Source organism: Fukomys damarensis, unplaced genomic scaffold, assembly GCF_012274545.1.
Source record: "Fukomys damarensis isolate Sample0158 unplaced genomic scaffold, DMR_v1.0_HiC HiC_scaffold_16, whole genome shotgun sequence".
NCBI lineage: Eukaryota > Metazoa > Chordata > Mammalia > Rodentia > Bathyergidae > Fukomys > Fukomys damarensis.
Window position 1 is genome coordinate 16,212,299 of NW_022900928.1, and position 24,965 is coordinate 16,237,263.

The 24,965-nt window shown below is 41.4% G+C and overlaps 2 protein-coding genes across 19 annotated transcripts in view; one reads left to right on the plus strand and one right to left on the minus strand.

Annotated features, from left to right (window-relative positions):
- Btbd10 (BTB domain containing 10) overlaps window positions 1–9,400 on the plus strand; it is a 67,414-nt gene extending 58,014 nt beyond the window's left edge. For all 7 annotated transcript variants that reach the window (XM_010615228.3, XM_010615227.3, XM_010615231.3 and 4 more), the window contains 3 exons: window positions 117–314; window positions 2,731–2,841; window positions 7,475–9,400. In XM_010615228.3, coding sequence (XP_010613530.1) covers window positions 117–314; window positions 2,731–2,841; window positions 7,475–7,785 — 620 coding nt within the window. In that variant the 3' untranslated portion in view covers window positions 7,786–9,400. The remainder of the gene's footprint in view (window positions 1–116; window positions 315–2,730; window positions 2,842–7,474) is intronic.
- A 65-nt stretch (window positions 9,401–9,465) lies between these two features.
- Window positions 9,466–24,965, minus strand: part of Arntl (aryl hydrocarbon receptor nuclear translocator like) — a 69,097-nt gene continuing 53,597 nt past the window's right edge. For 3 of the 12 annotated variants that reach the window (XM_033764131.1, XM_010615239.2, XM_010615244.3), the window contains 8 exons: window positions 22,962–23,205; window positions 21,550–21,656; window positions 20,049–20,199; window positions 19,122–19,210; window positions 17,167–17,275; window positions 15,312–15,405; window positions 11,041–11,143; window positions 9,467–10,004 (listed from right to left, as the gene is read on the minus strand). In XM_033764131.1, the coding sequence (XP_033620022.1) occupies window positions 9,844–10,004; window positions 11,041–11,143; window positions 15,312–15,405; window positions 17,167–17,275; window positions 19,122–19,210; window positions 20,049–20,199; window positions 21,550–21,656; window positions 22,962–23,205 (1,058 nt within the window). In that variant the 3' untranslated portion in view covers window positions 9,467–9,843. Of the gene's footprint in view, window positions 10,005–11,040; window positions 11,144–15,311; window positions 15,406–17,166; window positions 17,291–19,121; window positions 19,211–20,048; window positions 20,200–21,549; window positions 21,657–22,961; window positions 23,209–24,965 lie in introns of all 12 variants that reach the window. The other 9 variants (XM_010615236.2, XM_019206220.2, XM_010615242.3 and 6 more) reach the window with 5 other exon arrangements.

Below are 24,965 nucleotides of genomic sequence, written 5' to 3' on the forward strand. Positions count from 1 at the left end.
CTGTCCCAAATTGATGACTACTAATCTGTTTTATTTGTACTTTGTTTCTGCTTTTTTTTAAAAAAACTTATTAGCCACCCTAAAAAATCAAGATATTTTTATGGGTTTCATTTCAGGTGCCCTGATGCATGAGTTATCAAATGATGGTGCTCGTAGACAATTTGAATTTTATCTGGAAGAAATGATCCTCCCTCTCATGGTAGCTAGTGCCCAGAGTGGGGAACGAGAATGCCATATAGTGGTGCTCACAGATGATGATGTAGTTGACTGGGATGAAGAGTATCCACCACAGATGGGAGAAGAGTATTCCCAAAGTAAGTATTGTGGCATGTTTACTCTCTCTTGAATCATCACGTTATCTTTTTTTTTTTATAATGCTAATTAGAGGACAGGTTTTGTAAAGAAAGTACATTGAGCTCCCATACACCAGGGATGAGCAAACTAGCTTGTGCATCAAATTCAGCTTGCTGCCTGTTTTTATAAATAAAGTTTTATGTATTGCCTGTGGCTGCTTTCACGCTATCGTGGTGGAGTACTGCAACAGAGACTGCATGGCTCGCAAAGCCCAAAGTATTTTCCATACAGATCTGCACAGAAAGTGTGTCCACCTCTGTCATGCGCAGAAGTGGTTTGCTTTTGGTTGACTTTCTGAGGGTAACTTCAAGTTTCAAGCTCTTTTTTTCATATCATACATGTTCCTAGAAGAGACAGTGGCCTTTCACAAAGCTTTCTAGAACTTTTATTTGTTTAGGTGTTTCTTACCATACCATACATACCAGCATGTCTTGGGCAGCATTGAACTTTTTCTTATTTCACTTCCAAGCTTTTATGGCTAGAGTCATTTGATTTTTTTTTTTTTTTAGAAAAATCTATAGTATGTTGTTCTTCTTGATGAACCCAATATTAGCATTTTTGAGCAGTTTCATAAATGGAGAACAGTTCAAAGAATGGCTTAAGTAAAATAGCTTCTTGCTCTGTAAAATTTAGTCTGTTGACTAAGTAAGGATTAGAGTTAATTGCAGGACTATAGAAAGCACCAAAGCCTTTTAATCTCTTCTTTTTCTGTTTTATACACTCTTTTCTTAAAGCGGGGGGCCAAAAAAAGCTGACTCCAGATGGTATTCTTGTTGACTTTTAAGAACGATTTCCAAGCAGTCATTTTAATACAAGTTATGGTGGCATCTTTCAGAGTTGACACTGAAATACTTCCTCTACATTATATACTTGAATGTTGTAATTCTTTTTTGGATAATAGTAGGTATTTCTCTTGCTGCTTCCTCAACCCTAGATTTTTTTCTTGACATTTGTTTTCTAATATGTGGAATAAAAGGTTGAACAAAACGCAAAAAAATGAGAATACTAAAAATAAAAAACAAAAAATTATTTTCTATTAGGAAAGAGGAATGAACAAACATATTTTAGTTTTCAAAAAAAATTGATTCTAAGAAAGTAGGGCTAACTGTAGAACACAGAAAATAAGATTATAGTCAGCCTGGCTTTTTTCTATTTCAATTATTTTCTTGCTTTTTATTTTAAGCTTTGAAGCTTAAAAGGACTGAAATACATTTTTACTTAATTTGTCTGTTTCCTTTGTGTGAACATATTCCAACCTAAAGAAGATACATTTGAGGACATACAGATAATCTCGGACTGATTCCTTAAACATTTCTTTGTTCTTTCTGAAATGTCAAAAAATTTTTCAGTATCAGCAACTTTAAGGATTTAGTAATAATCACAGATTTATCCCATGAGTAGAATTTGTATACGTATTTTCCTTTATTGGCTCTTAAACCAGCAGGTTTGGTTTGTGAGTATGTTTTTCTTTTTCTGAAAAAACCTCTGCAGTTCACCTTTTAAGGGAGATTACTCCACCTGAAAGAGAGAAGGCGAGGAAGGTCCATCATTCTAACTCCCTGAAGTTCCCAGCACATTTGGAAGACTCAACATGTTGTCAGTGGAATGTCTATCCTTTGCAAAGCCAGTTTGCTCTAAACAGACTAACCTAGGCAGAACGTGCTCGAATCTGCCATTTTTAACATCAGTATTGAATGGGGCTGTTCGCCTGAATGGAAAACAATTTGTGGGGAGGGTCTTTGCCTTCTGGGGAATTATTAATAGTTGCTCAATCCATGAAAAGTAAACTTTAACTGTTTTGTATTCTTTGATAAGGCAGTTTTTATCCTTTTAGTGTAGGCCTTGTAGGCATCATTGCAAAGTCATTTACTTTGCTTGCTAGATAGTGATGTGTTACTGATATCTTCTTTTGGTTCTCTTATTTGAATCTTGGGGGCAGATCCCATTTCAATCCGTGTGTATATGATAGATTTTTCAGAAAGAAATTCTTCCTGTATCTTTCAGAAAGAGATTCTTCCTATGGATTGGGTTACAAGATTGGTTATCACAGCTTTTCTTGTTTCCACTTAAGTAGACATTTGCTTCTACATTAACTGTACTGAATATTGTCCTGTCATGTTGGCTAGTCTTCCTTTGGCATTAGTGCATCTATTATTTGGGCTTTGGGGGTTGTTGGGCTCCTTTGATGGTCAAGATGGATTTAAATTTGTCTTTAAGAACTTTGGTTTTGGGGTTTTGTTTTTGTTTTGGGGGGTTTTGGCACTGGGGATCGAACTCAGGACCTTGCGCTTGCAAAGCAGTCGTGTTGCCTCTGAGCTAAATCCCCAGCTGTACTTTGGTTTTAATATGAAATGTTTTTGTCTTTTTTGTTTCCAGTTATTTATAGCACAAAATTATATAGATTTTTCAAGTACATTGAAAATAGAGATGTGGCCAAATCAGTCTTGAAGGAGAGGGGTCTGAAGAAGATTAGATTGGGAATAGAAGGTAAGACATTTTCATTATTTGCTGTTAATTCTCTTTTGAAGAAACAAGATTAAAAAATTGGCTTCTATTTAGAAAATAGTTCAACTAGTCCGAGAAAAATTCTGACAAATGGTAATATGTGCTTATGTAGAAGATGAATAAGAAGATCGTTAGGAGTGATTTATTTCGTAAGATTATCTAGTGACACAGGGATATGACTGACTTTTCTGTCATAGCTTGCTCTATTTCACATCCTACAAATCCATTTGTTGTGTGTGGGCATACATGTGTATAATCCCACGAAGCTGACAAGGCTTTGTGCCTACTGGTAGTCTCTGAAACCCAGTAGAATTAAAAACTACTTTTTAAAAATTAATATAGGAAGATAGCCAGGCGTGGTGGCACATGCCTGTAATCCCAGCACTCAGGAGGCTGAGGCAGGAGGATTGCTGTGAGTTCGAGACCAGCCTGGGCTACACAGTGAGTTCCAGGTCAGTCTCAACTACATAGTGAGACCCTGTCTCAAAAAACAAAACAAAACAAAATAGTGAATGTAGGAGGGCCAGGGGATTTAGCTCAGTGGTGCTATGCCTGCCTTTGCAAGCTCAAGGTCCCTGAGTTTAAGCCCTGGTACTAAAAAATAAATAAAAATAAAATAAGTACAAAAAAATAATAAAAATTAATGTAGAAGCAGTACTAGTGCCTTACTGGAGTCTCAAGATAGTATAATAGCTTATTTTCAAGTTAAATATAAATTATAAAACTTCTGTTATTTAAATGCATACATTTTTAGATAGTTTTTTTACTTTATGATTTAAATAAATTTCTCCTTATACCTTGTAAGATGCTTCTTTTATTTTGTTCTGCATAGCAAGGAATGAGTAAGAGTTAGACTCTGGAGCCAGATTATTTATCTTCAAATCCTGCCACTTAAAGGCATGTAAACCTTGTGCCTCAGTTTCTTCACAGTGGGGGCTGTGCTCCTTCACCCATCACTTCGCACTTAGCTGCTTGTTCTCAAAGCTGGAAAGACAGCTGCTTTATGTTGGGAAGAGAGAGAAAGCCTGTCTGAGGAGGGAGAGATTTGAGCTGATGTCTAGTGACAAGGATGATTGTAGTCAGAGAAAATAGCAAGTGTAAAGGTATTGGTAGGAATGAAGTTTGCCTGAGGTACAGAAAACACAAACATGACGAGAATTGTGTGGTGGAGCAGATTTGAAGCGATATAATTGGTGTGAATGTTGGCAGGAAAATAGTTTAGGGTCATGAGAGGTAGTCTTACTCATAGTGAGGAGCATAGTGGGCAAGTATCTTAGCTAAGTCTCTCAGACTTTCCAAGCATCAGTTTCTGTATCTGTTAGTGTCTGTAATACTCGGTATATCCTAGATGGTGATTGTGAGGATCTAATACCATTTGCTAGAAATTACCCTTTTCCCACTTTATTTTCTCTCTCTCTGTGTGGCTACTATTATTCATCTTTCACATGCTCTGAAACATTGGAATTTCTGTGAAATCATTTCTTAGACCAGTGTACTGTATAGTACTATGAACCCCATGGGAGAAGTCAGGTTGGATATTGCATACCTAATGTGGCCTAGTGCTGAGTGTAAGGAGGTTCTCAGGTAGCAAATAAATGATTTATACAAAATTTGTTACTGATAGGGCTTCCTTCTCTATCACAAAGGAATAATAGCAGTGCTCTAAGCATTTGAAATAAACTCAAGTAAATTTTAAGGAGCTATTGATAAGTACTACTGATTATTAATCCCATTAGTCACTTTAATGATATATCATACTACACTTCTAAATATTTCAGTATTTTTCTAAAAATATTTTATCTCGCCCAACAAAATGAAAATTGATTCCTTAATGTCAGACAGTTCTCATTAAAATTTCCCATTTTTCCCTAGAAATGTCTTTTTAGCTGATCTCTCCAAACCAGGTTCCAGGCCAGGACTATACTTCATAACTATTACATCAGATCTTTCAGTTGAGAATAGTTCTTTATGACACTGCCCTATTTAAGAGTTTGTGCTAGTTGTCCTACTTCTGTATTTGCCCTACTGCTTCTGTGTTGTCCTTCAGTTTATGCCTCTAACTTCTGAAATTATAAACTATAAGTACATGTAAAGGCATAATTTAAATTTTCTTCATTAAGTGGGTGACAACCTCATTCCTCTATTATAAGATTAAATTGTTACTTTAACACAATAATGTTCATCTCCCACTGGTCATGGTGGGATGTCCCAGCACTCAGGAGGCTGAGGCAGGAAGATCGAATATGGAAGGCCAGTCTGGACTACTTTAGTAAGTCTGTCTTCAGAAACACAAAAGAATGCTCAGTTCTTCATTAACCATTACCTAAAAGTTATAAATAAATACTGGTTGATAATTCTTCCCTTTATCAGTAATTTTATTAGAGAAAGCAGTCATTTTCTGATTTGTAATTCCATTTACATTTATTAGCTGGTATTTTGTAAAGTAGAGCTTTCTTCTGTCTAATGAGGCTATTTGGTTACCCAAATTATCTCTATTTTTAAGAGGAAGAAACTGAAGCAAAAAAAAGGTTACATAGCTAATTCAAGTTTCATTTGAAATAAATAGCAGAGCTGGAACTTGAATCCAGGCCTCTGTGATTTCAGAACCTGAGTGGTTTTGCAGTACCATATAGTAAATGGAAATTTTTAAAGAGTCAGTGTACAACATTTTTTTGTCTGAGTACTACAAGCTTTGATAATTTGGTCTTGACTTTGGCAAAATGGTTATTAACCAGGCTCTTCTACCCTTCTTTAGTAATTGCAAGTAGGTTTGAAGAATTACTTTTCCAAATTAGATGAGACTACCCATATTTTCCCATCAGATTTATACATTTTTTTTCCTAAATGAAATATCTTTTATCCTAGTGGAGTTGTTAAGATATTTCTGGGACCAAAGAAAACACTGCAGATTTCTAAGCCATTTTGTTACCTCTCTCTCCCATTCATGTCCCCTTGCCTTCCCACTTTCAAGGTCCTCAAAAGAAGTCTGATTTTAGAGTATTAAATGTGTTAACTTTGATGAGAGCAAGATTGGGTTGGCATAGAAGAGACTTGGGAAGGACAGGCGGGAAATCAGATGTGTGAAGGGATGATAGAATCTAAGGCTGAAAGAATATTTTAAAAATAATTTTGTGATCTGATATTCATGTTCAGATATTGCTATAGTCATACCTATCTAAGCCTGTTTTAGTTTATTTTAATCAAAATTTTGAGGTTGGTGGGTGTTGTTTAAGAACATATCTGGAGTTGGGGTAGAAAGGCACAAAAAAGCTCCTGTCTTCACATTGTAGTTCCACTGAAAGGCATTTTGGATTTCTGTTTTGTTTCACCTAGTCCTTAATGGAACATTCTCTCAGCCTGACAGGGTTGATTTTTAAAAATAGTTCAAGACTGCATGGGGTTGCAACTCCATCTAGCAGGCCATGTTGCATATGGCCTTACTTCCATCATTAGGAACCTTGCCTGACCTCGGTAGAAAGCTTTCTTCTGTCATAGTACTTAACTGAGACTATGAACAGAGTCAAACTTAAGGGGAAAAACACTTTGAATATTGATGAATTGCTCTTGCCATAGAATACAGAAAGTTTTATTGGAATCATTTACATATTCGCTGGCTGATTTTATTTTATCATAGAGTTGAGCAATTTCAGTAGAATCATATGTCCCACGGGCTTTTAATAAATGTTTACTGTGGCCCTTTACAGGAAATGTTTGTTAATCCCTGGTCCAAAGTAGCAGTTCTTGCTAATAGAAAGGAGGGAAGGGACCTATGCTAATTTCCTAGGGCAGTATATCTTTGGGGAAATTATCTTTGAGGTAAGTAACTGGAAAATTTCCATAACTAGAAATTTTCCAAAATTTATTAGCTGTTAATTTTCAGTGACTATGATCCAAAGGGAGAATATATAATTAGAGAAAACTGCTTTGGAAATGAAAATCTAAGTCAACTGCTTGGTTGTTGAAAGAGTCACTAAAATGATGTAGGGATTAAAATACGGGCGTTGGCAACTGGGCCTGGGATTTAGCTCAGTGATTCGGTGGCCTGCCTTGCAAGCGCAAGGACCCACGTTCAATCCCTGGTACCAAAAATAAAAGTAAAAGTCGTTGGCAACCTAGCTGTAGTATAATCTAGAACCAGCTGAATAGTTCTGTGTAATTGAACAAAACAGGAAAGAAAATCCCAGGGCAATATAAAGATGAGACTGGCTTAAGGAAACTGGAAGGCTAATGTAGCAGTAAAGTATAGGCCTTTAGCAAGTCATCAAGTGAGGAGAATGGTTCAGAGAAACAAGGATATGTACATAGAGCTCAGGGTCTGTTGCAGATTGTGTATCATTATATTGGGGACCCATCCCTTCCATATTCACTCTAAGAATTTTTTTGGTGGTTGGTTTATTGAGTACTTGAAAGAATAGTGAAAGGTTTTGTGATTTCCACAGTAGGATTTTAGTTTCTGGCTGTTGAACTGATAACTAGGTAGATGGAGCATGTGTTTCCTTTCTTGGTTTTAATTTCCATTTGTTCAGTATTTGTACCAAAAATGTCCCGAAGGGCTGAGCTGGATGAGAAATTGTGAGTGTGTGGGTCCTGTTTTTAAAAGCTTTCTTTCCTCCAGGTTATCCAACGTACAAAGAAAAAGTGAAGAAAAGGCCTGGGGGCCGCCCAGAAGTCATTTACAACTATGTCCAAAGACCCTTTATTCGAATGTCCTGGGAAAAGGAAGAAGGGAAGAGTCGGCATGTAGACTTTCAGTGTGTAAAGAGTAAATCTATCACCAACCTGGCAGCAGCTGCTGCAGACATTCCCCAGGACCAGCTGGTGGTCATGCACCCAACTCCACAGGTGGACGAGCTAGATATCCTCCCCATCCACCCTCCTTCTGGCAACAATGACCTCGATCCTGATGCACAGAATCCAGTGCAGTGACGCTGTCCTTGAAACCATAGCATGCTACTCTTCACAGTGTCCTCATCTGCACTGCAAGGCCACTCTTCTTCATTGTGAGACGCACATGTTTAGGATACTGCAGTGTAGGTTTTTTTAAAGACCAAAGGTAGCTGAATGGTTTTTTAAACAAGTATAATTCTAGCATCCTGAGGTTCCACTTAAAATGTCTTTGTTTACCAGTAGGTTTGTGAAATTGGTTCTTTGTATGGGGGACAGTCCTTTTTCACACATATGGGTCTTTTCTGAGGTGGAAATTGGCATCGGGGGTGCTTTCAAGCGGGACTGATACTCATCACACCCCAGATAAAACACAGTATATTATATAGTTGCACTTTATACTTGGTGGTTAAATGGAACTGTTCAAGCCATTTTATAGTTGTGATGTATAATATAACTTAAATAAGTGCTTCTATCAAAGTATTCCTTCAGTAAAATGTGTATAGTTTGCTGCCCATGATAAACAAAATGGTATTTATCTTGGGCTTATTTGAATGATTAGGATGAGATTCAGTGCTCAAATCTTATTGGTTCACTTATCTCTAGTGCTGTTTCACCCTTTGAGAGTGAGTCATGTGCAGGGAGTGTGAACATCAGAGGTGGTTTATTATCCAGTCTGCCTTACCCTTAATCTGTTCACAGATATTTATTTACTAATGTTTTTCTTAAGCATTATGATAGGAAAATGAAGTGTTTGCTCTTCATTTACTAAACGATTGTAACTCAAGTTTTTCATCAAAATAAAATTCCATTGTTTTAATGTTTCAAGCCAACTTTATAACCACCACCTTGGCCAGATTTTTTGTCTCATAGTTAGATTTCCTGTATTACTGGTGTAAGTACAACTATAAATCATATAGCTTTTCAATTGAACTCTTAATTTGGTGTATGTGTGACACAGCGCTTAAATTTCTTACTAATTATAAAATCTTACTGTATCTTCTTACTACAAATCTAAAGTAACATTAGAGCTGAAAAGACAGAGCATGGCCTAGTCCACCCTATATGAAATGTGAAATGACTTTACCCTAAAGTTTAAGAGCCAGTTTCAGATTCTAGTTCAATGTGGTTCTTTGCATTATATTGTGCTGCTCTGCTTAGCAGATTATTCATACAAGTGGTGTATTAAATATGTGGCCTAATTCAAGAAAGAATCAGAAATGTTTAGGTGGTATGGGTCAGTAGTCATTTAAGGCTTGAAGCTGTACAATTGCAAATACTGGTGAAAAGGGCAGCAGTGCAGAAGTCAGTTCACTGCACATAATTATGCATTTGTAAATTCAAAGGATTTGATGTTTGTGTGTAAGCAGTAATGACTTTGTTCTCCCATTAATCGAAATGTAAACAATTTGGAAATTATCACTTTTTTCGTGCTAGATGTATTCTGAAAAATAGTTATCAATCCCAGGACTATTATGAAGATCACAAGGCATGGCCAATGTTAGTAGCTGTTGGAATACCCGTGGCTGGAACTGATACGACCCTATAGTGTGTAGGATATTTTCTAATTATTTGAACTGAGAACAGTATTTATAGAACAAGGGAAACATTTATTAAAAATATTTAACTGTCTAATACATTATACTTTAACCCATATTTATAGTAAAGGATTCTTACAAGGAAGAATAAACAGTTTTATGATACAATTAGTATAAGAAATATCCACATGGGGGACTTCTTTGTAGTGTAAAAACACCATACATCTGAAATGACCATTTGCATATAAAAGCTACCAATGATGCTTCTGTGCACAATGATTAAAAAAATTCAACACAAACAGAATCCAAAATATACAATTAATGCAAGCTATCCACAGCTAGCCCAATAATCAATGATGAGGAAACACTGGAGCAGGCTTAGTTCCACTTTGTCTGAAGTTACACATAGTAAGATTGACTTGTATCAATGGCTCTGAGATGGCTTTTATGAAGTCAGTACATAAAAGCTGTTCTCTCCCTATCCAGTAAGCTTCACAGACTGTAAAACCCCACCAGTAATGCACTTTGATACTGTAGCTGTTGCCAAAGCAACATGTAGTGTCTACAGCGGCCATGGCAAGTCGCTAAAGTCGACAGGGCCACCCAGACCAGCATCTGCTTCCAGGAGGCTCATGATGACAGCCATTGCTGCTTCATCATTACTGGGACTACTTGATCCTTGGTCGTTATCGATCATGTCTATGCCTATGTGGGGGTTCTCACCTGTGAAAAGAGATGAAGATGGGTCAGTGATTTAAAAAGACGCATATTTAGATTTAGTAAGCAACTTCTAAGTTTTGGTTTTGTTTTGAACCTAGGGGCCCTGTGCTACTGAGCTACTTCCCCAGACCTTTTCTTACTTTTTATTTTGAGACAGGGTCTTAGATTGATCAGGCTGGCCTTGAACGTGGGATCTTCCTGCCTAAACCTCTTAAGAAGTGGGGATTATAGCTGTACATCTCTGTTCCTGGCTCTACGCCATACTTTTAATGAGAAAAGCTATATTTAGCAGTACAGTGAGACAGGCTACTTCTGGGGCTATAGTGGCAATATATATTATATACAGAGTCCACCCAAAAAAAGTATGCACACTTCAGCAGTTGGCCATACTAATAAATATCTAGAAGCTAATGGCCACCACTCTGAGCACTTCTTGTAATTGTATAGGCCAAAGGTAACTTGTATTAATCTCATGGTGTCTCAATAAATTTAGTGTTAAAATATTTACAAGTTTTTCTTTTCCTAATGTATACATTTTTTGGCAGACTCTATATATCATATATAACTATATATAAACATGTTGCTGTTTTTCAGAGGTAAGAACCAGCCTTTCAGAAATAGCACAATGTTTAAAATTCAGCAAATGTTAAAAATATTTGTATTGACCACATTTTAATGTTCTAATAACCAACTGAGACAGCTACAGAAAGAATGGCAAATAGGAGAGAAAAATAAAGATTGGCAAAAAGATGGATGAGATGGGAGAAGAAAACTGCCATCACTTAATGACTCCTAAACACCCCAAAGATTATGCCCCACATGGGAGTAAACCCGCGTGTAGCAGACCTGTGCCCCAGACACGCTTGGATCCCATCAAAACACAACCATTAAAGTCAGTTTTGAAGTGTCTAAAAACCCCAAACTTTTACGTACCAAGTTTTTCTAGAACCAGCTTGTTGTGTATACTCAGCTCTTAAAACCTTCATGCCAGAGTTTTTACAAGCCCACTGAAATGAAAGTGAATAATAATGCTATTTACCAAGAATAGAAGAACTGTCAGAATATGGATAGCCTGGGTTCTCCTGCGCCTGCCCTGGTAGTAGGCCACTGGAAGGAATGTCTGGAGTCCCTCCATTTAAAATCTACAAGTGAAAGGGGAAAAGTGTGAAGTTTTCCACTCTTATTAGGCATTTTCAGTCAGTACCATGTGCAGTGTCACTAAGAAAATAAAGCATGTTGGGAAGAGAAAGGTAAGGGGGAACTTGAAAGAGGTTTATCTTAACAGCTTATTTCAAACAAAAAAACTATTAGCAACAGTCATAACAAGAAAAAACTCCAGATTAATATTTTATCTGCATTTGATAATATAGGTAGTGAAAAGGCTGAATAAAAACCCAGACTCCCTGAGATCATGCTGTCCACATGCTTCTTTAAGGACAAAGCAGAAAGTCAGCCCAGCTTGGCAGTTCTGCTCTAAGAGAGTAAAACATGACAGCCAATATCTCAAAGCTGTGAAGTGACACCGCTCGAGGAGTCACAAATGAACAGCAAAACATGAGAAGCAAATCTTTGATGATCAGATATATTATAGGTGATCAGGTACATTATAGGCACCACTTTTGGTAACCTCCAGTTTACTTTTTTTTTTGAGCCCAGGGCCTTCTGAGGTGTATCACAAGTCCTTTTTTTTTTTATTGTTTTATTTTTAAATTTGAGACAGGTGCTAAAGTTGCCCAGGCTGGACTGAAACTGGATCCTCCTGCCTCAGCATCCCAGAGTATTGGATTACAGGTATGCACTACCATGCTGGGTTTGTTATCTTTTTTTTTTTTTTTTTTTTTTTTTTTTTTTTTTTATCTCACTATGTAGTTGAGACTGACCTGGAACTCACTGTGTAGCCCAGCCTGGTTGCAAACTCACAGCGATCCTCCTGCCTCAGCCTCCCGAGTGCTGGGATTATAGGCCTGTGCCACCAAGCCCAGCTCATTACCTTTCTTAAGATAGGCCACTGAGAAGATTGTACTACTCCCAGATTATTACTCCTCCTTGTCTTTAATTCTGTCTCAAAGTCCCTCCCCCCTCCAAGGTCCTGCTCTTTGGCTGAGTAACATAGAATTGCATTCTTTCAGAAGTATCTATATTTGAACCAGAACAGTTTGGCAGCTGCTAGGATTCAGGAATAGTGATTTCAGCCTTTGCCAGCAGGTGGCATTACAACTTTGACTCCACATTCAGCTTTTTGGTCTAGGGACCCCCTTATACTCTTAAAAATTATTGAGGACACCAAAGGAATTTTGTTGATATAGGCTATATTTATCCAAGATTACTATATTTGAAATTGACATTTTATACTATATTAAACCTGTTACGTGTTAACATGAACATTTTAATGAAAATTAAATATTTTCCAAAACAAGAACAAAACATGAGAAATATGTCATCATTGTACATTTTGCAAAGCTAATGCGAGGCTTAAGAAATTTCAACTGGATTTCCATAGTTGATTCTCCCTTTGGTCTAAAGTATGTGAAGGAAATGCACCTCCCACAGACTAGGTAGCTGGAAAAGGGAGGCATATTTTAATAGCCTTTCCAAGTAATTACAGTATTCTTATTATTCTTTGCTATTACATCAACACTTGACACGTGGAAGTTTCTTAGATGTTAGTTGTAGTATGCAATCTGAAACTATATCGGTTTTTTGCACCATTAAAGTACGCTGATGTATCTTGGCACTTTGCATGGATCTTTCACCACTGAATGATTTAAATATCTTGCATTGGTCATTTATCAGATAATGTTTCACTGAGTGTTGCAGATCTTCCAAATGTTGACACATTTCATGAGAGAGCATGAAAACATTGCCATTGTTTTAAGTTCTGGGAAGCTGTTGAACTCTAAGTAGCAGACACAAGTTTGCTAAAAATTCCAATTTTGCTTGAAAGCTCAGAGAAACAAATGCTACTGGTTTTCCTTAAAGTGACAATGTGTGCTAAATACTCAAAGTCTTTACAGCAATACTTCATAAGAATACAGATGACGTCCTGTGAAACAGGAAGGTAGTTTGGCTACAGCTTCATCACAAACATTCTTTTTCTTGAGACAGACTGTCATATTCCATATGCAGCACCAGTGCTTTAAAGTAATAGTTTTTACTACTTCATTAAGGACTTTCTGGATTGAAATTGGCTTTTAAATTATTTACTTCTTATTGTGAGTGTGTGGTGGTGAAGAATACAGTGACTTCTGGCAGTTTGGTGCCACCGTTCTGATTCTTGCAAAAGCACTAGAGTTTCACTCCCAGCATTGTTCTTGCACTGACATTGCACACAGCGACACAGTGAAAAAAAGAGTAATGTTTTAGCAGTATGACACCACCTTTGACTTTGCGGACACTTGGAGGGACACTGATGGCTCCCCAAAAGATCACAGATGACATTTGCCAAACTGCTGCTCTGTCTGAACTTGCTGTGGGGCCTCTAGATGTCCCTGTTCTCCTGGGCTCTGTGGTGGTCACTCGGCCTCCCCATTTTAGCTTGATCCTGACTGAAATAACTGCAAGCTAAATGACAAATGTGAAAATGACCGGGAAGGGCCATCTTTACCCTTGTGGGTCTGCTGCACCTTTTAGTGGTGAAGTCAGTTTTAACTCCGTCTGTAGCTACTTTTCTTGTAAATACTGCTGCTGTGGATTCATCTCATTAAAGAATACATTCAAGGGCCGGGGATTTAGTTCAGTGGTTCCGCTGCCTGCTTTGCAAGAGCAAGGACCCAAGTTTGATCCCAGTACCAGGAAAAAAAAAAAAAAAAGGATACATTCAAAATTTCTTCCCCCAGACCCATTATAATAAACTCTCTAAAGAAAAAGAAACATTTTCACAAACACCTCAAAAATACTTGGGACTTTATGGTACAGAGCACAGATTTGAATTTCTAGGATTTGTGAAAAGAACTGGAAGTGATGAAACTTGGATTATAGATCAGGGCCCTACTTATTTAACAGATGCTGGGGACATGGATTTTTGTCATCTGTAAAATTATGAGGATAAGATGACAGAGTATATATGAAAGTTCTCTAATATTTAAGCACATCCTACAGTGATAAAACCCACGTCTTGGAATCCTTGATAATACCAAGAGGTCAAGTGCCTAAAACTGAATTGAGGAGGGACAGGGAGACCACCCTCAGGAAATACGGAGGAAGTAGAACAGAACAGAACTAAGAGCCCAGCCAGCAAAATGGGGTGTCCTGATTTCATCTGTCAGTGTTTTCTGAGTCATTCTAAAGGGCTAGTTACTCTCACATATATTTTCTCATAACAACTTTACTTACAAAGATTTTAGCTGTCCTAACAAACATTAGCCTCATTACAAAGAAAACTGAGGCTTAGAAGTTATGCATGTTTACATAACTAGCATATGGCAAAGCCAGACTTCAAACTAGGACTATCCCACTTTGACCATTCTCTTACCCACTAATTTATTGGCTTTCAGCCTTTTAAGGGAGGAGCAAAACCTTTTCAAATGGAAACTTGTGTAGAAGAGTCATATATAAAATGGGAATAAGCTGCCCCAGCAGAAGCAGGTGTCTTGGCCTTACTTTCTCTCCATGCCAGCTACCCTACCCACCTGCCAGTCCCACTTACGCTGAGAAGACAAGTTTTGAAAATCCCTGCCTTGCTTTTGATGTAACTATGCCCTAGGGGTCTTGCCTATGTAAATTCCCCTATCTGTTTTAAGAAACAGAAGACTTCATGCCCCAAGATGCTGCAGGTCCTTGGGTTGTCCTGGTCCACAATGACATCTGGCACGATGAGTACATTTATGACTTAAGAGTGAATATGCCTAGATTTCTATGTTCTTCGGCGAGAGAGAGAGTACACTTGAGTACACTCTTTTCAGTGTAATCTTTTAGCAGCTCTCATGAAAGCTGGTGACTGATAAAACTGCTTTGACCCAATGCACAGGAAATCCAGGCAGCCAGAAAGCCTGGCTTGACTTTCAGAGCACTGCTGGTGCTACTACTGTTGACAGTGCTTGCCCTATATGGCAATGCTATCTGCTATATGTTTCTGATCCCTCCCTTGGGGAAGCTTTCCCACATGCACACAGAATAAATCCTCGTGAGGATGTCAGCGGTCCTCCACAGCGCTACCAGTCTGCTTCGTACTTAGCTGTACACGCATGCAGGTACGTCAAAGAGGAAAAAGGTCTTCACTAGTTTAAGCCTTCAAATTGTAATCCTATATTCCCACCCATAACATTTGAGAACTTGGGCAAGTGGCTCTCTAGCCTAAGTCACCAGACTTACCTTCTTGCCTCCTGGGGAAGAGGCATCAGGGGGAGGCGTACTTGTGATGTTCAGTGGGCTAGAACCACAACTGGAAGGTGACGACCCTCTTATCCTGTCACAGGAGAGGAGAGTCAGTTACATTTCCTTTCCTCTTGTCGGGTGTGTATTAAGGGGTGTGGACAAAAGGACAAGGATCTGGACCTCTTCAGGGATTGACAGACTTTCTGTAAGGACCAGGCAGCAACTGTTTTGGGCTCTGGGCCATGTGGTCTTTGTAACACTAGTCCTCTTTGCCCCTGCAGCTTGAAAACATCCATAGACAATACATAAACCAATTAGTATAGCTGTGTTGAAATAATTTACAGAAACAGGACGTGAGCTGGATTTGTTCTGCAGGTTCCTGATCTGGAATGCATACTCTGAAGTCAAGCATTTCACAAAGCCCTTGATTAGGGTTTAGATTCTTGGGAATTTCAAGTAAGTTTTATTTCCTTGCAAAATCCAGGTAAGCTGGTGACCTTAGAAGTATCTTTGATACCATGAATTGGAAAGCAAATGGTCTATTTTGTTCCCCGTAAATATTGTTTAACTAGTGAATACTCTTGGCAAATGGAATGTCCCAGGGTAGCTCAGCCACACCTATAAAGTAACAGGAGTAGAAGCAGTAATAGTAGCAACCTGAAGCAACAGGTGATAGAAAATGGATCTGGTCTTTCTCAGAGTATCTCAGCAGAGAAGATTTATAGAAGGAAAGACTTAGAACTGTAAATCTGCATAAACTTGTCAGGCTGCCTTGGCACTGAAGCTCGAGTTCAGGGAGTATGATAGCAGCTGTTTGGCCACTCTGCTCTCAGCTACTCCATGTACGCATGCAGCTCTTGGGTCACCCAGGGATGACTCAGGTCCTGTGGCTCCTGGCTTGTACTGCCTACTTCTCTAGATTTGTGAGGGAACAAATTTTCTCTCTCCTGAATGACAAGCTCTTCAAAGGCAAAATACAACTGTGTATCATGAACTCTCAGCACATACAGATGACTACTAATTGCTTACTGAAAAAATTGCTTTGTGTCTGCCAAATCTCCCTGCTTATGACTGAAACCGCTATTTTCCCATGCACTTTCCACTTTTCCTCTTTAACATAAAACAACTTCTCAAAAGATTTTAAGGTTCTTGAGGTCGAGGATTCTGGTAATACTACATTTAGATAGTCTCATACCAAGCACCAGGTATGTAGGGGCTGATTATACTTCACGCTACTCCATCATCTTCCTGAGGCAGACGCAATCAGCCCTGCTACCAGCCAAACCCACTGATCTGTGGGGCTGGAATAGAACTGCTACCGTGAGCATGAGTTCCCCCTGTGGCCCACTGGAAAAAGAGGTCAACCTCCAATTCTCCAGACGAGCAATCCAGTGGCAGGGAATATTAGCCTTCCCCCCACCCGCTATGCTATGATTATGTTCCATTGGGTTTAGATTCCTAAATATCTGTCAATAGAAGATCCTTGAGTCATACACAAAGCGTTAGGAATTGAGCCTCCCCAAGAGTCCCCTTTAGCTCCAACCTATTTTGGTTTAGCTTCTTTATTTAAGGCAGAATTTCTAAAAGTCAGCACTCCTCCAGCACTCCTCAAATTTTAGGCTGGCTCATTCTTTGTGGGGATCAGGGCTGTTCTGTGTACTATAAGGTACTTAGTAAGCAGTATCCTTGGTTTCTTTTCCCTGGATGTTTAGCAGCAACCGCCCACCCAACTGTAATAACCAAAAGTATCTCCAGGGATTGCAGTATATTTCCTGGAGAGATGAGGTGGTGAAGAGAACTGTTTGGGCTTAGAACCACTGGTTTAGGAAAACAACTAGAAGGTGTTACTTGCCTGTGGATTTCCATGATTTCCTCAGCAATCATTCGACCTATTTTTCCTGCCCCAGCCCTGGTTCCCCCTGGAATCCCTGGAACAGCGGGATGGGTTCTCTTTGGGCCACCTACAACAAAGGAATCTGAGAGTGGGAAAGGGGAAGAAATACTAATTATGTGTCAAAATCAGTCCATCCCATGATACCCTTTAAGTTCAACATTGGGGTTGTGCCTTGTCAGGAAAAGACACGCCGACAAGGAAAGTCTCAAGCTTCCATCCAGGATCAGAGGCCAGAGGGTTGGCATGGGGCAGCTAACTCCTGTCATGTACTCAGAAAGCATTTACTGGACAGCTCTGTGCTGTGTGCCAGGGTTACAAAGAAAGACAGTATCCCTGCCCTCAAGGAGCTCACAGTCTAACACAGATAGAGCGACGTGATAAGTTTGGCAGGTTAAACTGAGACACCCAATGAATCCAGTATCAGGTATGGCCTTCTGGAAGCAGTTAAGAAGATGAGTAGTTGAAAGATGAGTATAAATTAGCTTGGCAGATAGGAAGAAAAAGCATTCTGGGCATAGCACCTGACACTTATAAAGAGCACTGAGCACTTGGGAGTCTATTCCAAGGAATTCGGGAGTGGTAAGGAATGAAACTGGTGCACCAAGTACCAATCAGATCTTAAGGGGTCTCAGATGCCAGGCTAATGAATTTGGGCAGTACCCACAAAGGGTAAGTACCAAGGAATTTACATGGAGAACGTACTGAGATTTCAGTTATGAAAAGTCCACCACACAGAGAACGAAATATGGCTGCATATCACTTAACAGGGATATGCTGTGAGAAATGTCACTAGACAGTTTTGTCATTATTTGACCTACTCAAATCTAGACAGTATAGAGTACTACACTCCTAGGTGATATGGTACAGGCTACGAACTGGTACAGCAAGCTATTGTGCTGAGCCCTACAGGTGAGCGTAGTAACACTGTGGCATTTGTGGAGCTCGACGCATCTGAACAGGGTGAGTAATGTGTGACAAGACATTCCCATGGCTACATGGTCATTGGATGGTGGGAGTTCTCCACCTCCATTATAATCTTACGGGACCACTACCACGTAACTGTTCTGAGATAACTGGAATGTTGTTAAGCTGCCATAACTATGATGGAGGATGAGGCAGAAGAGTGCTGTTAGAATTAGGAAATTAACCAATAATCTAAGCAGCAGATGAGGGCAAAGGAGTGACAGTGATGATGGGTTAATTTAAGACAGGAGGAATAGAATTTAAGATTTAGATACCATGGGGGAGAGGCAAGAGCCAAGACTTTCTGGCCCAAATGACCAGATGGGGAAGTGCAGAGAATCTGTCTGTAATGTGATATTCTGAACTTCAGGAGCCTAGTGTAGTGACTCCAGGTGGCTCTGTGTGGGGGGCAGCTGGAGAAACAGACTGGAGCTCGGGAGCCCAGGCTGGCAGTGTGGGTGTGGGCATGCACAGGAGAGAGGTGCAAAGTGAAGCTGTGCAAGCAGGAGTCCCAGGACGGATGAGTCCAGTTTGCAGGGCAGGGGCCGAGGCCCACCGGCTACAGTACACGCCCCGGTGCCAACAGACATCTTGCTTCTAACCACAGGAGCCAGTGACATTCACCCAAAAGCACTTTGCAAACCCACTGGGCAACAGAGACAAAGGAAAGCACAAGGGAGTCAGGGAGTTTGCTATTTCAAGGGCTTTAGGGATCCAAGTGGCCTCAGAAAGTTCAATGATGAGTTCCCACTATTCAGACTCAAAAGAGAAAGCAAGATGATGGTATCCTTAGTACTCATGGGGGAATCAGCACATGAATCCTTTGAGATGAGACCTCCCTTATTCCACAGAATGTGACAGCAGGGGACCCTGAATGGCTGGGGATTGGGGGTCTGACCACAAGCAGCTTCTCCTGGGGAAGTCCTGATGCCCCGGCAGGACATAGTTACCTTCTCCAGAGGGCAGCATGCTGTCCATGCTGTGGGGGGACGCTGTGAGCTGCGGGAAGGTTGGGTCCCCGCCTTCCAGGACGTTGGCTCTGTGAACATCCCAGCAATAAGGAAATGTGAGTCAGGCCTGCTCAGAACTGCGCCTTTCACCTTGGCCAAGATGTCCAGTGTCCACTCTGGACCTGGACAGGCCAGAAAATGAAGTCTTGTCTGAGTGCTGAACAGGTCTCCTCACTGTTACATAACCCAATGGACGGCATCTTGGCCTCTGATCTCACAGCCTGCCTGGGCCTTCCTAACTTGTGCAGCACACTCCACAGGGAGTGGTGGCTCCGAGAGCCGACTACCACTGCCACAGTACCTTCTGTACCACCAGGCTGCAGCACACCCAGTCCCTCCCTCACCTCTAACCACAGCTGGGAGTAGGATGCTGTGGAGAAGGAGGTGTAGAGAGCAGACTCCTTCCCCCTGCTCACCTTGAAAGTAGCAGCAGCCTTTGAGAGAGCATTCCAGCTGCCAGTGCTCCAGGCTGGGTGGCATGAAGACCTGCCCGTCCCCAGCCAAGGCCACAGAGCTAGTGCCTGTGTGAGCCTTTCATGGGTAGTGAATCCCTCCTTCTACAGCAGCACAAGTGGATGCCCAGGGTACTGGGCCTGTAGAATCCAAAGGTTGACTGCTTTGTCCAGAAGGACACGTTGCTGTCTCTCCTAGTGTGAGTCCATGAGCCAGGGTGCATGGTATGCATTTTAAAGCTTGTCATTTATTAAATACCCTTTCTCACCCCTCCCCATTCTGTGGCTTCATAGGACATTAATAAGGTGGCGTTAAAGGATGTGTTCCTGGTTGGTGGCTGTATTCTTTCCCCAGGTAGGACCCCATGCCATCCCTTTGAAATAAGGGGGCATTCTATATCAGAAGAATACTTACAAAACAACAGTGTTGGTTGAGACAATGTATTCTACTTCCTTGGTCCAAGGGTTCATGAAACTGAACCATCGACTTCGTAGTGTGATGAAAGAACCATCTTTGATTTTAAACTTATAGCAATTAGTTGTAATCTTTTCTCTCGTCTGTAGAACTAAAAATGCAAAGAAACCATGAATATTGTTGCTTCCTCAAACCCACATATTAAAAACAGGAGACCCAACACCAAATACTAAAGGTACTTAGACTCCAACACCTCACTCTAATAAGCCGAGGGAGCCAGTGCCCACTGCTTCACAGAAGAGACTGTTTCTGAGGGTCTCCCACAAAGCCCTTCAATTTGTTTATCTGTCATTTTCTTCCCCACAGTCTGAAATTAAGGCTCCAGGGAATACTGGCATCAGCTATGACACAAACACCAGCAAATAAGAAGTCACTGTCCAAAGGGGCCAGACTCTTTTTTTCCCCATCACAAAGACAAAGGCAGTATCACACTTATCTCATTTTCAGGAAATCCAAATATATAGAGGCCACTGACCTATTCAAGCCTCATTCTCTCATGTAACACACGTGTCGTGAGCACCTTTCATGTGCCAGGCCCTAGAAGAGGACACCGGATGATTCCTGCCCTCGGGAGAGGAATGAGTCAAGGGTACATGGAAGAATCAAAAGATCAGAGTCTTGAAAGATGAATCCATTTGCCAAAAGAAAAAGGAAAGAACCCAGCGGTGCAGGAGGAGCACAGGGCCTGGCAGGGAGGCACCAGTGAGAGGGTTGGTGTAGCTTGTGTAGGAGGCAGGAGTGAAAGTGAGGAACTGGGTCAGGGCCAGGAAGTGTGAAAGGTCTTGAGTTTAATGCCTCCCATCAGTCTCTAGACTTGAGTGTAAAGACAGGAGGGTTGTAAGCAGGGGTGTGACATTATCAGGGCCAGTCTGTCCAAAGATAAATGGGGTAATTGTGGAAGACACACTGGAGGTGAGAGGGAGCAGGGAGACCCACTAGGAGTCTACATCAAGTCTGCAGTGGGCACAGAGGCATAAACAAGGGTCAGGGCAGTGAGGGAGGTAAAGGGTGGAGATGCATGTGGAGGGTGAGAACAGTGAAGGGAGGGGTCAGTGTTGCTTCCTCAGGAGGCTGCCTATGTGGCCACACCATTAGTTAGGGAGGAAAATACAGGGGGAGGGGATTGCACGCTTGTATAGAAAAAGAGCATCAGGTCAGACTGAGCGGTGTGGAGAGACCCTCTGAAGAAGACGCCTTCCAGTAATGCCACGCCTATGTAGAGGAAACTGCTGTACAGTCAGCTGGGCACCTGTAAGGTGACTGACAGCGTCTTGGGCCGTCAGCTTCCTCTCCTTACAGATGTTTAGGCCTGAAGAGGCCTGGGCTGGCTGACTGCTACACCACGGGGGGAAGGGGGCAGGTCTCGCTTGAAGGTCACATGGACTCATCTAGAAGCAGACTGACATTTTAAGCTTCAGACCTTCCGGATGGCCTGGCTTACCTTGCCGGTGACATTCTGCAAGATGTCCTATGTCATCTTGATGAAAATATTCATAACATGATGTGCCTAGAAGTTCTTGTGGTAAATATGCCAAAATAGCTGTTGCCCTAAAAAGAATAAGGGAACTTTTAAAGAAGAGAAAGCTTTTCAGAGAATTTAGAGCAGCTCTGCAGCTGGGGAGTCTGCTACGGCCTATGAGAGCAAGGTCAAAGGTGAAGGCAGAAGGCCAGATGGATTTTCACAGAGCTTACTTACAATGTGGATCTTTTTTTTTCCCTGGGCTTTCTGAATTTAATCAAGGCTATAAAAACAGGAAAACAAGCCTTTCAAAGGGGCTATTATCATAAGTAAGTGTTGGGGGTTTTAAAATGGCAACTTTGTATTAATCAGGTAGAAATGTAAACCCCAGTGAAAAACTTCTTTCCACTGCCTGCTTTCATGAGGAAACCAAACACCAGAAGCTTCAGCATCTGGGGCCACGTGGCCTTAAGAAGTGGCTTTTCCTTTTTTTTTTGGTACTTTCTGGCTGCCTCTACCAGCCAGAAAAGTTATTAACCTATGAGTATTTGTAAAAAACATAGCAAGCAATGGTAAATCAGACACCTGAGTTCTTATCCCTGGTTACCAATTGTTACGAATCCAGCAGGAGGCCTGTCCCCAGGCTGGGCCTCACTTCTTCATCTGTGAAGTGAGGAAGTTGGCCTAGATCAGTGTTTCCAACAGAACTTTCTGCAGTGACAGAAATTTTCTATGTGCCATTAGCCAGATGTAGCCATCTAGTCCTTAAAATGTGGCTTTTGAGCCTAAAGAACTGAAGTTTTCATTTTAATTGACCACATTCAAATTTAAATAGCCATATGAGGCTACCACAGCCAATGACTACTGTCATGGACGCCTCCAGACTAAATAATTGTCTCCAAGTCTTATATTCCTATAAAGGTAGCACTGCACAGATTTAAGATTTACGATACCCTTTCAGCCATGGACATCAAACTACCCCACTTAGCAATCTCCCCACCCCCAGCACTAGGGATTGAATCAGGTCCTTCACATTGAGATATCTCTCCAGCCCTTTTTAAAAAAACAAAAACACATTTTCTTTTGAGACAGGGCCTAAGTCATTAAGTTGCCCAGGCTGGGCTTGACCTTCTGATTCTTCTGCGTCAGCCTCAGGCTACTGGGATGACAGATGTGTGCCATCAGCCTGGTCTTAACTGTCTTTATATACCAAAGGAAAAAAATCTCTGTATTCATGAGGGTACCAAATGAGTCTCGTGTTTAGCAGATGTACTCATCCCTTCCCTCTCTTCCTTCATTCTTAGGAAAGCTAGCTGACAGCCCAGTCTTCTCTGCCTTTCAACTCAGCACTACAATCTACAGTCATTGCTCAGGGGTAACATGCAGAGTCTTACCTCTGGTCTACAAAAACAAACTTCCCATCTATTGCGTGCCGAGAAACATATTCCATAGCTTTCACCCTGATTTCCCCGTTCACTGGTTGTGGAACCACGTGAGAATGCAGCCGCCCAATGGCAACAAGGCAGCTGAGGTTACACCCCTCGTTGTCTGGTTCACTGTCTTCATCCAGCCCCATCTTTGTGGGGGGCCAGCTTTTCAAATAGCCTGTGCTGTGGATTGTGCAGAAGCTTTTTCGATCTGCTAGAAAGCAAAGTCCATGGTTAGTGTCAGTGCTGGGGCAACTGATAGTGGGGTAGAATATAGATAGTGAATCAAACAATTTTAAAAACCAAGATTTCATCTCCAGAAGTGATCGTCTAATGAATGGGCCAGACAGAAATAGACAATGCTCATCCAGTATCACATATCCTTAGTAAAGCCAGGTACACCAAAGGCACTGCTCACACCAAGGAAGAAATCTACCTGGGGAGAGGAAGGCCCCAGAAAGTCTAATGTGGGAGCTAACCAAGAAGGCTTGAGCAGTGCTCAGGGACAGAATGTAAAGATAGAGTATGTACAAGGGCGCAGGTCCCCTACAAGAAACAGCAAAGAGCTCTTGAGGCTGGAGTAAAAAAGGCTCTGAGCGGGTAGCATTGGAAAGGCAGGCTGAGGGCAGATTATAAGGGCCGTGGGCTATTTGCTAACACATGTATTAGGAGTTTTGTTTTGTTTTTGTTTTTGTTTTTCCCCACCAGATAGGAAGTAGAGAGCACACAAGAGTGGTCAAGTGGGAAACAGCAAACTCAAATCATGGAGCAGAGTAGTGGGTGAACTGCAGAGAACAGGAACTAGAAGTAGGAAGGCTGGTACAATGGCCAGGGGTAACAACAGAGCAAGCGACAATGAAGACTGAATGATGGCAGAGAGGGGCGATGGGTGGGAAGGAGGAAAAAGGTCTGAGCAGTATTAAGAACTAGTATAAATACCATGTCGAAAGGAGAGAAAGACAATAAGGATGGCCCCGACTTTCCTGGACTGGATAGCTGCTGCCATCATTCACTGATTCAAGGAAGAGAGAACACAGATCAGACAGAGGGGAAAGACCTCAGTTTGGGGCACGTGCAGCGTGGAGCATCTGTGGACTTCAATACCCAACCGTCATGGAATGTCGACCAGGCCATGGAATACAGCAGGAGACAAACCAGACACGCTCAGGTGGAGATTACAGGAAGTAGAGAAGGCAGACCTTCAACAAATGATCACGCAAATAACTACATAAGGACACTACGAGAAACCCTAGAAGGAAAGCTCTTCAGGGAGCCACAGGAAGACAAGGAAGTCTGAGGAAAGGAGGGAAGAAACTTCCACCAGAGGTGATGGCAGTGTCACTGTGGAAGGGAGTCACATGGCTGGGATATAATGAGTAGTGAAAGGCACAGGGTTGTGTGGTCATGTTAAGTATTCTGAACTTTTCTTCAAGAGAAATGGGGAACAAAGCTTGTAAATAGGATGATAAAAAGATTTGCCTTAAAATAGATCATTGTGATAGTGGTGTGGAATGGTGGAAAGCCAGATGGTGCCAACTTTGCCAGAGCTATGCAGAGCTGAGGAGAGCCTGGATCAGAGCGGCAGTGGTGAGTTTGGAGACAGACAAGGTCCCCAGATGGGACTGGCTGCTGAGACAGGACACGGTAACTAGTGAAGGATGAACGGTGAGAGGGCTAAGCTGGCTGCATGGTGGTACCACTGACACGAAGGAGGGGTCCGGTGGCCACACTGGCACACAGCATGTGAGACGTCCTTGAGACAGCCCACCAGGGAGGGTTGTAGGCAGTATGTATCTGCAGTTCAAAAGACAGGCCTTGGCTAGAAACGTAACCTTGGAAGTTACTGGCACGTAAATGGCATTTAAAGCTACAGGAGTGGGTGACACCGCCTGTGCATCGGTGTAGTCAGAAGAGAGGGACCCCAGGACAGAGGAAGGGCCAGCTAAAGGCACCAGAGAGAGGCTGGAATGG